Source organism: Lactuca virosa, chromosome 3, assembly GCF_052849685.1.
Source record: "Lactuca virosa cultivar CGN04683 chromosome 3, Lactuca_virosa_CGN04683_v6, whole genome shotgun sequence".
Classification (NCBI taxonomy): Eukaryota; Viridiplantae; Streptophyta; class Magnoliopsida; order Asterales; family Asteraceae; genus Lactuca; species Lactuca virosa.
The window spans coordinates 324,837,722-324,851,078 of NC_136428.1; the positions used below are offsets into that span (position 1 = coordinate 324,837,722).

General features: G+C 36.7%; 1 protein-coding gene across 1 annotated transcript; it reads left to right on the forward strand.

Moving 5' to 3' along the window:
• Positions 1-6,690: 6,690 nt before the first annotated feature.
• On the forward strand, positions 6,691-7,434 carry LOC145164744 (uncharacterized). The gene is made up of 2 exons (XM_079083436.1): positions 6,691-6,799; positions 6,869-7,434. Exons 1-2 carry the CDS (start codon positions 6,691-6,693, stop codon positions 7,432-7,434), a joined length of 675 nt encoding a protein of 224 aa, XP_078939562.1.
• Positions 7,435-13,357: the final 5,923 nt, after the last annotated feature.

Consider the following 13,357-nt stretch of genomic DNA (forward strand, 5'->3'; position numbering starts at 1 on the left):
TATAAAATTAAAAGTTTAATATATTATATGTATAAGAGCAAGTCGTCTTACCAATAGTAGGCCTCATTCACGAAGCCGGTCTATAAGGGGGGTATAAGGTTACTGCCTATAAAATGGCAGTTTAATGGGTGTCTACTCTCACCCACCGCTTCCTTGACCAGTGGAGGGTCGTTAGCCGAACGGTTAGGACAAGGACTATAATTCTCCCTTCATTAAAAGTATTAATGATAAATACTAAGTAACTAAACTCTTAATAATACCCAATCTTAGTTACTTAGGAAAATGTGAATTTGGTGCTAACCCATGAAATTACACTTTGCACTTTGCTTAAGTCAGTTATTGGAGCGTGTGTGGTTAATCGGCACACTAGCTTGATTTAACAAGGTAGGCAAAGGGTAACTTAATGTTTATCATAGTATCGGTGGAGCGTGTGTGGTTAACTGGCACATCGATTGAGGGGTAAATATTAAGGGTACCAAGTATATTTGCATGGTTATTCACACCTTGTTTTGTGATCCTCGGCATCCCAGTCACAAAACCTGAAGGGCACACTCGAGATTGAAACATGCCTTGGAAAATTTCAATGAATCTCAAAAGAATCTAAGAGTTTCAAAACCAATTAAAACCTAATAATACATTTCGTTTATCTTGGTGGAAATTGGTGAATCGTCATTCACCTACCTTCAAATATTTTATAGCTTGGATTACGACATCCCTCTTCCAAGTTATAAAATAGTTTGTTGGGTCCTAGCCTTAATATATCATATTGGGTGTTATATTAAGGACTTAAATCAAATTTACGTGAATTTCTCCCATTGTTGATGTCTGGTTTAGACAAGAATGATCTTCCCAAACCAAGCTTTCCTAATGAATATGACTTCCCGAGTTTGGCTCATGGAAGTCATACTTCTCTTCCTCCACCTCCTCCAATTATTCTCCCTAACCCACAAGTTCAAGGTCACTCAAGCCCTAATGGCAAGCAAGGTCTATATGTGATCACATCTTAGAGATGAAGTCACATATTGAAAATCCGGGAGAGTTGGGTGTCAAAGTCTTGAGAAAGTTGGATGTTCAATCACTTTCTAAGTCACATAGTGAGTTCCTTTGGGACTACTATGAAACAGACTATGACATGAACCTTAATGATCATATCTATTTGCTTGGTGCTGCTGAATCAGCAATGATTTGGAACGATAGTAAAGCAAATTTGATTAGAAGATCAACTTCCTAAAAAATTTATGAACAGTGACAATGGTGACACTGGAAATCCAGAAAAAGCATTCTCTTCCCAATGGAAAGGGATTGGCCATAGTCAACCCGGTTGACCAAATGGTAAAGAGAAAGGCTAAGTCTAAGATAGTCCCATTACCAAAGGGTCCATATGTTTATTTTGCCAAAGGAAGGGGCGTTGATTGCAAAGCTGCCAAATTAAACCTAAGGATGTTAAAGTCAATAAGTTTGACTCTACATCAGGTAGAGCCCATTATCTAACTCTATTAAGTTCTATTCTGAGATCCTCATTACATGATGTGACTGGGTCACATGTTGATATTTTAAGAATCAAAGAATAGAGAGAAATCTTAAAGGAAGTATATGCTGATTCTGATCGCGAAGGTGGATTTCGATCGCATCAGAATTTTGGGCAGTTGCTTAAGAAGTTATGATATATTGCTAAGGAATAGATAACAACAATTTTCCATGTGGATTGTAAGGATAAGTTTTTCCGCAAAGTTTTAAAATAAAAGAAAATTGTTTAATTTTATTTATTTGAAGTATCCTTACAATGGCATTTGTGGAAAATTGTTGCTTATATGATTCCACTGACAGCAATATTGGAAAATGGATTTGATTCTTTCATTTGTGGTAGTGTCTAAATTTACCAAATCAGGAAAGTTCCTCATCACCCAAGTTTCAATTGGACCGAAACTTGGAATCATGCAAGTTGAATAGTATGATGAATGAGAACTTTCAAGCATTGGAAAATCAAGACTAATTACTTGTTCACATGGATGTGTGAGTCAAGTGAAGGACTAAAGGGATCGAGTACACATTCTTGTGCACTGGTCATGTCCACCACAAAGCTCGTTAAGACTATTTGATTTACTAAAGTTTAGTAAATATGGTTATACTTACAAGTTTAAGTATAATTCTGAAACATTGGAAAAGTCTCAATGTATGGCAGAACGAATGGGAAGAATCAAATTAGGCAGAAAGATAAAAGTTTCTCAAATCTGAAAAGATGGGAGAGTACTTTAGTATGATGTTTGTGATCATCTTAATGATTTAGAAATCATATCACAATTAGTCCTCTAGAGGTCATCTTAGTGCATTCTTATGACTAAGAAGAGGAGTCATGAATTGTTGAAATGGTTAGATCAGGAAGATGAGTCATACTTCGTTCCAAAACAATTCTTAGATTCATACTCCAAGATTGTAACTTGAGTGATATATCTTAAAGAAAGGTTTAAAACACTTGTCAAATGTAAGAGTAAAAGTGTCCTACTCTTGTACATTTGAAATTGGAAAGTTGTGATGTTTTGGATAAAACAAAGACCAACTAAGGCCAATTGTGTGAAGTGTTTGTCTTGATAAAGAATCCGCACTATCTCTTGAATATTTGGCAAGATAGTCTTATATGTCAAGAGGACAGTGGGAGTCTTAAAGATCCTAAAAAGAATTTCAAGAACTAATCAAAAATAAAACCTGAGGTTCTTCACTAGCACACGACTTGAGGTTTATAACCTATCGTGTTGACATATTCTGTGCCCATTCCAGTTAAAGTTGGCTTTGCATAGGATTCTGAAAATTCTCAATTGGTTGCATAACAACTTGGAAGCAATGGCAGGCTCTGTACTGCTAGACAATAAGTACGACTTTGTTCCATGTGTTTGTCCGGCTGATATCTAGAACAGAGGATTATATGATCACTAATCTTAAATGGCGCATCATCATCTTAGTTCCGTGAGACTTTGAAAGAGCTACGATTGATGGTCGGTTCCTGAAGTCATACCTGTAACTATAGTTATTAGACTTATCCAAGTGGGAGACTGTTGGATAATGTGGTCTAAGACCATAAATATATTTAGTATGTACATACACCATAAAATCTAAGGGTCATAAGGTTTCTCTCCGATTCATGAAAATGATGGTGAGGAAACACTTCCACCAAGTAGATTTGAAGCAGATGGCAAAAGGTCTAAACAATTGAGACTATGATTACGACATCCCTTTTCATAGTTCTGAAATTGTTTAGACACACATGCATGCTATCTAAGGAAAGGTTTATGATTTTGATAAAGTTTTATCAAAGCATCTCGTATCAGAAATCTGAACTTTGGTAAGAAAGTCAATAAAGTATTGATTTCTAGAAGTCCAGCTGATTTCTGAGTACATGTCAAAGCTAGTGGGATCATAAGTGTTATGCTAATAATCATCATGTTAGTGGGAGCATGATAATTATTGTTAGTGTTGCAAGTTAGCAATGTTAATTATAGAAAACAAAAGTCTCAATTCGTGAGGCTGCAGGGATTGAAAATGTTGTTTTGCTATAATTAAGGGAGAGGATATACTTCATTTCAGTTCTAAAGGCTTAGATTGAGACCTTAATCATCTTTAGTCAAGAATATATATATATATATATATATATATATATATATATATATATATATATATGAATTTCATGTTGGATTGGTTCAACTTAAGGAAATTCTATATATTGCGTTCTCAAAATTCGATTATGATTACGACATCCCTCTTCATAGTCAAATTTTGAAAACATGGCAAATAAAAATATTGTAGCAAAAGACTGGTCTAGAATCATGTCTTTATGTGAGACATCATGAATCGTGTACCATTTGCTTTGGGTACAGGATCGATTGCATGTGCTATAATATTTGTCATTTCTAAATTTTTTCCAAATGCCCAGAGGCATTAAGAAGGGAAAAGGTCTAGAATTGGATATGACTAAAATGATTAAGCAATTGTCGAGGACAATCTGAGGTTTACCAAAGATTGGTTGCTTAGGGACAGTTGGAAGTATAGTGCTACTTTTGGAAGGACCATATTGACATATTCTGAAAAGAGGCATCTCTTGTTCAGAAGTGATAGTCAATATGAGAATATGGAGTTGTCTCCATAGGTGGAAGTTATCTGTGTAAGATTAGAAAACTTAATGCAAGAAGCATGTCCAAAGCAATGTACTTTGAATATGAGACTTAGTTTCCATGGAGTTGATCTCCATTGGAATACCTTATAATGATTGTTGACAAGTCTTTGTGACTTTGTACATATTCATTACAGGAGGGTCAGTGCATATAAGTTTAAAATCTAAACATATTTCAATAAATGATAGGAATTTGAAATTCTCACATTTTTCGATAAGGATTTAGGAGTGTGAAATTAGAATCATTGAAATTATGTTCAATTGGTTTATTTCACAAAGTAAGGATCATAGACAAACATAGAGTGCATACTTGCTGTATGGCAAAGCTATTGTTTAGAAAAACATAGTGTACATGCTTGGAGCATGGGAGAACTAGTGTTTTTAATTCAGGTATAAAGTTCATAAAACCGAAACAATGAAATAATGAGTAATCAGTATGGTGATAAATAAAAGTGGTCTATTTATATTCATAGGGTTTTTTGATACCATATTTGATTCATTTATTCTTGTGTTTCATGTTGCATGTTTTGACTTCCAGAATAAACTAGGTCATTCTTCCTGAATGACTAAGTTATTCAAACTATCCACAGTCGGTCATATGTTGGAAGTAGATATGAATCAAGACTGTCATGGGTTGGCTTGTAGAGGTCTAAGATGTTGGACAAAGCGGTGCTACAACACTCATGAGTGCTCATAAGTTCTGATTATTGGATTCAACCCACGCTCATTTGAATCACTTCATGGATTTTATCACGACTGATCATGAGACGATAATATCTTATATTCTTAAAACCTAGAGATATGAGTTGTTACTATGAGTTGGTTATACATTGATTGCACGAAAACGCATTGGTAACTCGATGTTATAAAACGTGCCTTTGTGTATGATTCAACAAGTAGTAGAACAAGCCATATGAGTCGAACGTTATCCATTCCTTTTACCTTCGGGATAAAAGCGATATATGTGGGCCCCTCGATGATTTAGCGATGACACATGTGAGTGCTTGGCCAAGCCAGGACTGATTTGATTTGTTCAATCAGTCAGTCATCATAAATCGGAAATCGGGGAACAACAAATGGACAGAGAGAATGATTGATAATCCATGTCTTAGTCCATATGATATCTAGAATGGAGGAATATATGATCCCTTATCTAATGGACAAGTCATTGACAAAGGTCAGAGTTCATCGGCAAGGTCAGAGTTCGACAGTGGCTTTAAGAGCTTCGATTGCCAGTTAGGTTTTGAAGTCATACTCAATAATAGTTTTAGACTTATCCAAGTGGGAGACTGTTGGATTAATGTCTAAGTCCATAACTATATTTGGTATGTACTTGACCCGACCTGGCATGGTCCATTTGGGTTGCACTTCACCGGCACAATTTATATGGATAGTCTTTTGAGAATAGTATATTTATGATTTATATTAATATATTATAAGTTCTAATATATTAATATGGAATCATATTATTTAATTAGTATTGATCAAGAATTAATTTAGAATTAATTAAGTGATCAAAAAGAACTAATTAAATATGGACTCTTATTTATATGGAATGGGCCAAGTTCATTTAGGTTGGGCTAAGCTTTCATGGTTGGGCTAAGCTTTCATGGATGTAACCCTAATCCTCCATAATATATAAAGGGGTCCTTGGCTCACAAAATTGGCACAAGTGTGTGAAAATAAGAGTGGGCCGATTTTAGTGTGCATACATATTCTCTCAAGTTCTTCCAAGGTGTTTTGGTGATTTGTGATTCCATTTGAGGCCTCCACACTATTGGGGCTAAGCTCTTAAAGCTTGAAGACATCAAGCTACATCAAAAGGTATGTCATCTAACTAGAACTTTGTAGTATAGGTGCTTCATAATATGCTAGTTAGGATGAAACCTTGGAATAGTTAATATTTGCATGTATAATAGAGAAAACATAGATCCAAGGTTTATAGGGTTGCATGTACAACATAGGAGTGTTAGAATGCTCAAAACCCAACACTACAGATGACTGAGACTGTGGTGGAGATCACCACCAAGTTTAAAGAGAGAGCTCTATTGGTACCTCAGTATGTCGCAGACAAGGAGATGTGGAAGACTTGGTACCATGACATGTTGAGATCATATATTCGGGAGTTTGTTAGTTTTTCCACTTGCCCGACACTAGATGACATGATATACATGGCTCGGGAACGGGAAATTGATTTGGAGCACATAGGAAAGGGGAAGGCAGAGCATGGGCATACGACTGTGGTTTCACCAAAGAAACCTAAGGATTTTGATGCTAAATCGAGGGGCCGGCAACGCTGGAGCCATTGTGGTAAGTATGGCTAGACGCATGATAGAGTCTGCAAGACCGGTGGTTCGGGCTGCTACAAGTGCGGCAAGACAGGGCACTTTGGCAGGGATTGTTTTGCCACTAACACCACCCAGGTATCTGAACTGATTTGCTTTCATTTCAATCAGAGGGGCCATAAGAAGGCCAATTGCCCGAGTTTAGCATTACGAGGAACAGTAGTAGCACCTCCTCCAGCAACTATGAGGATCACTGATGGCCGCCAGGGCAAGGCGGAGGCGGCAGTTGTTCAGAGCAGGGCATTTCAGTTGACAGTCGAGGAGGCTCGTGTAGCACTCGATGTGGTCACTGGTATATATCTTCTCCTTACCTTCTTATTTATGTTATTTGTCATGCTTATATGTTTGTCTTGCTGTTTAGGGTCGTTCCTTGTGAATGGTATTCTTTCATTGGTCTTTTTCGATTCGAGGGCTCCCCGATCTTTGGTATCCCTTGTGCTTAGCAAGAGGTTTGTTGATGACTATCTGGTGCAAGTATCAAGGATTCACCGAGGATGTATTTTGGAGTTATTCAGTGAGCAGTATCCGATTGATTTGGTTCTGATTTCCCTACGCGAGAGCAAGGTCATTGTGGGGATGTATTGGTTGAGCCCCAAAGGGGCAATGATAGATTGTGGACTTCAGTTGGTATGTGTTTGGACCCCACATGGGGGAAGGTTGGTGATCCACGGTGAAGGGGCTCAGCATGGGACGACTCTCTTCTCGACAGCCAGGGCTAGGCGTTATCTTCAGAAAGGATGGTCTGGGTTTGTGGGCTATGTGATGGATACTCGGGAGAAGGGTGAGGTCACCACAGATGATGTACCAATTATTTGGGAATACATGGATGTGCTCCCGAAGGATTTTCCGGGAGTGCCTCCTGAGAAGCAGGTGGAGTTTCAGATTGACTTGGTTCCAGGTGCGGCTCTGATAGCTAAAGCACCATAACGATTAGCACCTCCAGAGATGCAGGAGTTGTCTACGTAGCTGCAGGAGCTATTAGATAAGGGATTTATTCGGATGAGTAGTTCACAATGGGGAGCACCGATCTTATTTGTGAAGAAAAAGGATAGGATGCATCGGATGTGTATTGACTACCGAGAGTTGAATAAGCTAACGGTGAAGAACCGTTACCCGATCCTCAGAATCGAAAATTTATTTAATCAACTTAGGGTGCGTCTTGGTTCTCCAAGATTGATTTGCATTTGGGTTATCACCCGATAAGGGTCAGAGAGGAGGACATGCAGAAGAGGCCTTCTGGACTCGTTATGGTCATTACAAGTTTGTGGTGATGCCTTTCGGGCTCACCAATGCTCCAGCCTCATTCATTGATCTCATGAATCTCGTATGCATGCCCATGTTGGATCTGTCTGTGATTGTGTTTATTGATAACATACTTGTCTATTCCATGACCCAGGAGAAGCATGAGGAGCATTTGAGGGAGGTATTGGAGACTCTGAGTAGGGAGAATCTATATGCAAAGTTCTACAAGCATGAGTTCTGGTTGCGCAAGGTGCAGTTTTTGGGGCACCTTGTCAAACAAAACGACATTCTGGTTGATCCGACCAAGTTTGAGGCGCTAATGGGGTGGAAGGTTCTGAGGTCTCCATCTAAGATTCGGAGTTTCCTTGGATTGGCAGTTTACTAGCATAGATTGTTGGATTAGTGTCTAAGTCCATAACTATTTTGGTATGTACTTGACCCGATTATGAGCATGGTCCTTTTGGGTTGCCTTAACCATAGCAATATGTAGGATGAATTAAGGAGAGAAAGGTTTAATTATGATTTATTAATATATTATAAGAATAATATATTAAAGGAGAAATCATAATGTTTAATTGATATTAGTCAAGAATTAATTAAGATTTAATTTTGTGGCTAAAAGAGATTAATTAAACTTAAACGACTTATTGTGTAATTATAAGATAATTAGATAATTTGGCTATGGACCACCTTGGAATAATAGGTTGGACGAATTCTATGGGGAAGCCCATTAGAAATCGTCCAAGGCATGTTCCAGAAGGGGTCCATGGGCTGCTTAGAGCTTAAGCAGTCAAATTAGGGTTTCCTTGTTAGATAACCCTAATTGCCTACCTATTTAAGGAGCCCTTAAGCCCCAAAAACGTGGACAACTAATCCTTTAGGGTTTCCAGCCGTTTTTGGTGCCTCCTCTCTCCTCCCTCTTCATCTAAGTTGCTTAGTGGTGTTTGTGACTCCATTAGAGGTGCAACACTTGAGGCACTAAGCTTTCTGAAGCCAAGGATTGATTGTTATTGCTATATAACAATCAAAGGTAATTACTAAACCCTTATTTCAGCTCTTATATGATAGATCTAGGGTTTATGGCTTTGGATAATGAATTGCATGTTCATTAGACAAACTAGATCCAAAGCTATTAGGGTTTGAATGTACACCATAGGAATGATGTAGTGCTCAAAACCCATCAGTGGTATCAGAGCCTATGGCTGTTTGTTTGATGTATTTGATGCTATAATTGATTATTCATGCTTAAAATCAAAAAAAATTTGGCTTCTGGGGGCTGGACTCGCCGAGTCCATAGTGAACTCGACGAGTTCATGCCTGACTCGACGAGTCAGAGTCGTAGATGGAGCAGATTTCGGGATTTTGACCTGTTTTGGCTGTGGATAATTGCCTAAAACGTTTTTTATTAATGAAATCCGATTTTTATCAATATTTGGAGATTATCCTTGCCAAAATAGAAGATAATTGTCAAAATTTAGATAATCTTTTGTTTTATTAGATAAAGATTGCTTATTTGTAATTTAGAATTGAATTATCTTGTGAAAAATATTTAAATTCTAATCCCAAATGTTTTGAAAAGTTTCAAAACTTTCCCTCAAGTTTTGGAATTTAAAAGTTGATTAAAAGTTTGATTTTGAAATGTTAAATTCTAAAACCACGCGTTTTGAAAAAGTTCAAATTACACCCTTATGGTTTTGTTAATTAATTAAAGTGTATAATTAAAAGAGAGTTAATAAATCCATAAAGTTTTGGTTTACATTTGATTAAATTAAAAGTATAATTTATTAAATTGAACCACCTAGTATTTTAAAAGTGTAAAATACACCCTATACAATATATATGTAACATTAAAAGTCTAATATAATATATATTTATATATATATATATATATATATATATATATATATATATATATATATATATGAGTAAAGAGTCAGTCTTACCGTTAGTAGGCCTCATTCACGAAGCTGGTCTATAAGGGGTGTTTAAGGAAATTGCCTATAAAATGGCGATTGAATGGGTATCCACTCTTACCCACCGCACTCTTGACTAGTGGAGGGTCGTTTGCTGAACGGGTAGGATAGGACAAAAACCTTCCATTATAAGTATAATGAAGTACAAAGTAACTACATGCTTTTACAAATTCCCAAATCATAGTTACTTTAGGAAAAATGTGGAATTGTATGCTAATCCATGGAATTACACTTTGTACCCTTGTCGAAACGTTAGTGGAGCGTGTGTGGTTAACCGGCACACTAATTTGGGTTTGGCATTGGTGGTGAAGGGTGGCTCGATGTTTATCATAGATCAATGGAGCGTGTGTGGCTAACCGACACATTGATTAGGTGATAGTAGCATTGGGTGCACCATATGATTCACATGGTTATTCACACCTTGTTTGTGATCCTCGGTATCCCAGTCGCAAACTTGAAGGGCATAATCGAGATTAAACATGCCATTGAAAAGTTCAATGAATCTGAAAATATCTAGGAGTTTCAATTCATTTAAAACTTAAATTTCTTTTTCGTATTTCATGGTGCAAATTGGTAAATCCTCATTTACCTACCTTCAAATATTCTACAACTAGATTACGATATCCCTCTTCTAGGTTGTAGAGTGTTTTGTTTGGGTGTTACATCAAGGATTCTAATCAACTTGACTTGAATTTCTCCCGTTTTGTAGATGTCTGAATCTAACAATGGTCTTCCCAAATCCATTGGAACAAGCTTTCCAAATGAAGATGGCGTTCCAAGATACGATCAAGGAAATGAGAGTCATGCTTCACTTCCTCCACCTCCTCCAATTGTTCTCCCTGACCCACAAGTTCAAAGGCTTGAAAAGTTCAAGCTCACTCAAGCCCTTTTGGCAAGTAAACACGAAGATGGGAAACCTGTGTGTGCACATGTCTTAGAGATAAAGTCACACATTGATAGGTGAAGGATGTTGGGTGTCGAGATTTCAGGCGAGTTGGTTGTTGACTGGGTTCTTCAGTCGCTTCCTGAATCATATAGTGAGTTCGTCAGAGAGTACTATATGATGGACCACGACGTGACCCTCATTGATTTGACCTATTTGCTGATAGCAGTTGAATCAGCAATGATCTGGCGTACTGATCAAGCAAATTTGTCTTGTGAATCAAACTCCCAAACTTCAATGGACATTGAAAATGGTGACATTGGAAATCCAAAAAAGGTAAATTCTGAGATAGTTCCTTGTGCTATTCCAAAAGAGTCCATTTGTTTCTATTTCCAAGAGAAGGGGCATTGGAGACGAAGCTGCCCTATTTACCCGAGAGATCTAAGAGATGAGAGAGTCAAGACGTATGGCTCTACTTCAGGTAAAATCCACCATCTAACTCTTTTACGTTCCTATTCTAGATTCTTAATACATGATGTGATAAGATTACATTTTGATGTTTTGTAGGATCGAAGAAAAAAGAGGAAGCTTAAGGAAAGAAGTGAGCTGAATCTAATCGTGAAGAAACGGATTTCGATCACATTGCTTAAAGATTGGATTCTTGAGCTACTACTTGGAGTTAGAATAGATTGCTTAGGAATATGTAATAGCATAGTTTTCAGTTGAATTGCGTTGTAAGGACAAATTTTTCCGCAATAAAATAAATTTGATTTTATCTTATTTATTTATCCTTGCAATGGCGTGTATGAAAAATTGATGTTTGAATATATCTATTATTAGCAATGATGGGTTTGATTCTTGATTATGTTATTTGTGGAAATGTCGAAAATTTACCAAATAGGGAGAGTTTCTCATCGCCCAAGTTTCAATTGGACAGAAACTTGGAATCATACAACCTGGTTGCGTGATGAATGAGAAACTTCATACTTGGAAATTAGACTAATTATTTGACAAAGTGTCAAGTGAAGGACTAGGAGATCGAGTATACTAGGTTGTGGTTTAATCAAGTCCACCACAAGAGTGATAAAGATATTCGTCATGGTTTACTAAAGTTTAGTAAATATGATTACACTTATAAGATTAAGTGTAATTCTAAGTTGATTGAAAGAGTTTCAATGAATAGCAGAACGAATAAGAAGAATCAAGTAGGCAGAAAGACAAAAGTTTCTCTATTCTAAGAAGAAGGGAGAGTACCTTTTATTGTGTATTATGATAAGTCTTAATGATTAAGAACCATATCTCAATTGATCCTCTAAGTGAGTCTTAGTGCATTTGTATGTCTAAGAAGAGGAATCGAGAATTGTGAAAATGGTTAAATCAAGCAGTCAATCATACTTCGTTCCAAAATCAAGTCTTAGAGTCATACTCTAAGATTCTGACTTGAGTGACAAGTCTTAAGAAGGTTTATGACACTCATAAAATGTGGAATTTGGAAAAGTTTTCATATTCTTGCACATTTGAAATTGGTAAGTTGTGATGTCTTGGATAAGTCAAAGACCAACTAAGACCAATTGTGTGAAGTGTTAAGCTTGATAAGAAGCTACACTAGCTCTTGAATATTTGTTTGTCGAGAAATGTTTCTTGACAAGAGAACCTTATATGTCAAGGAGTCAGTGGGAGTCTTAATGGTCTTGAAAAATTTCAAGAATAAATCAAGAATAAACCTAATTGATCATCACTAGCGCACGACTTGAGGTTTGTAACCTATCGTGGATGACATAATTTTGTTTTCTGCGCCATTCCAGATAAGTTAATTATGCATCTGAGTTCTATGAGTTCTCATTTGTATGCATAAAGGCAAGCACCTTGATCAATGGAAGGTACATTGATATGTAAGGGTGAGTTGCTAAACTACTTGGAAGACATGGTGGGCACTCGTGTTACCCTGAGGCAAGAAATCAAGATTGAGAAAGTTCAGTCCATATGTTTTTGGATTTGTCACAAACCTTCGTTTTGGCAAATTCACATGGATAGGAACACATACACCATAAAATCTAAGTGACATAAGGTTTCCCTCCTTCATGAAAATGGTTGTGAGGAAATTCTTTCACTAAGAGAGATTTTGAGAAGATAGCAATTATGAAAATTGTATTCTCAAATTCGATTATGATTACGACATCCCTCTTCATAGTTCGAATTGTGAGATTTGGCAATTAGTCTGAACATTTGGGACTTAGTAACATAAGTTCTGAATTTGTCTAGACACACATATGAACTTTCTAAGGCAAAGGTGTATGAGTTTAAGAAGCTTAGATAAAGGCTTATCAAAGCATCAAGTATTAGAAATATGAACTTAAGGAATTCAATAAGCATTGTTCTCTGGAAGTTCAGCTGTTTTCTGAATACATGTCAAAGGTAGTGGGAGCATAAGTGTTATGCTGGTAAGAAAATAATTATCATGATAGTGGGAGCATGATTATTATAGTAAGTATTGCACGTTAGCGATATTAATTATAGAAAACAAGAGTTATACTTTGCAAAGTCCCAAGGGTTGAAAAATTGTTTTGCTATAATTAAGGGAGAGAATATTATACTTCGTTTCAAAATCTAAAGCTTAAATTAAGAAATTTTAATATTTTTAGTCAAAGGATACATAGTGTGTTCTCAAATTTCAATTATGATTACGGCATCCCTCTTCATAGTTCGAATTGTGAGAACTTGACACATAAAATATTATGGCAGAAGATTGATA

What these genes read in the sequence shown, in the direction of transcription:
- LOC145164744 (XM_079083436.1), top strand. Translation starts at nt 6,691, where the DNA reads ATGAGGATCACTGATGGCCGCCAGGGCAAGGCGGAGGCGGCAGTTGTT. An exon ending in AGCACTCGATGTGGTCACTG is followed by an intron (nt 6,800 to 6,868) that starts GTATATATCTTC and finishes CTTGCTGTTTAG; the next exon opens with GGTCGTTCCTTGTGAATGGT.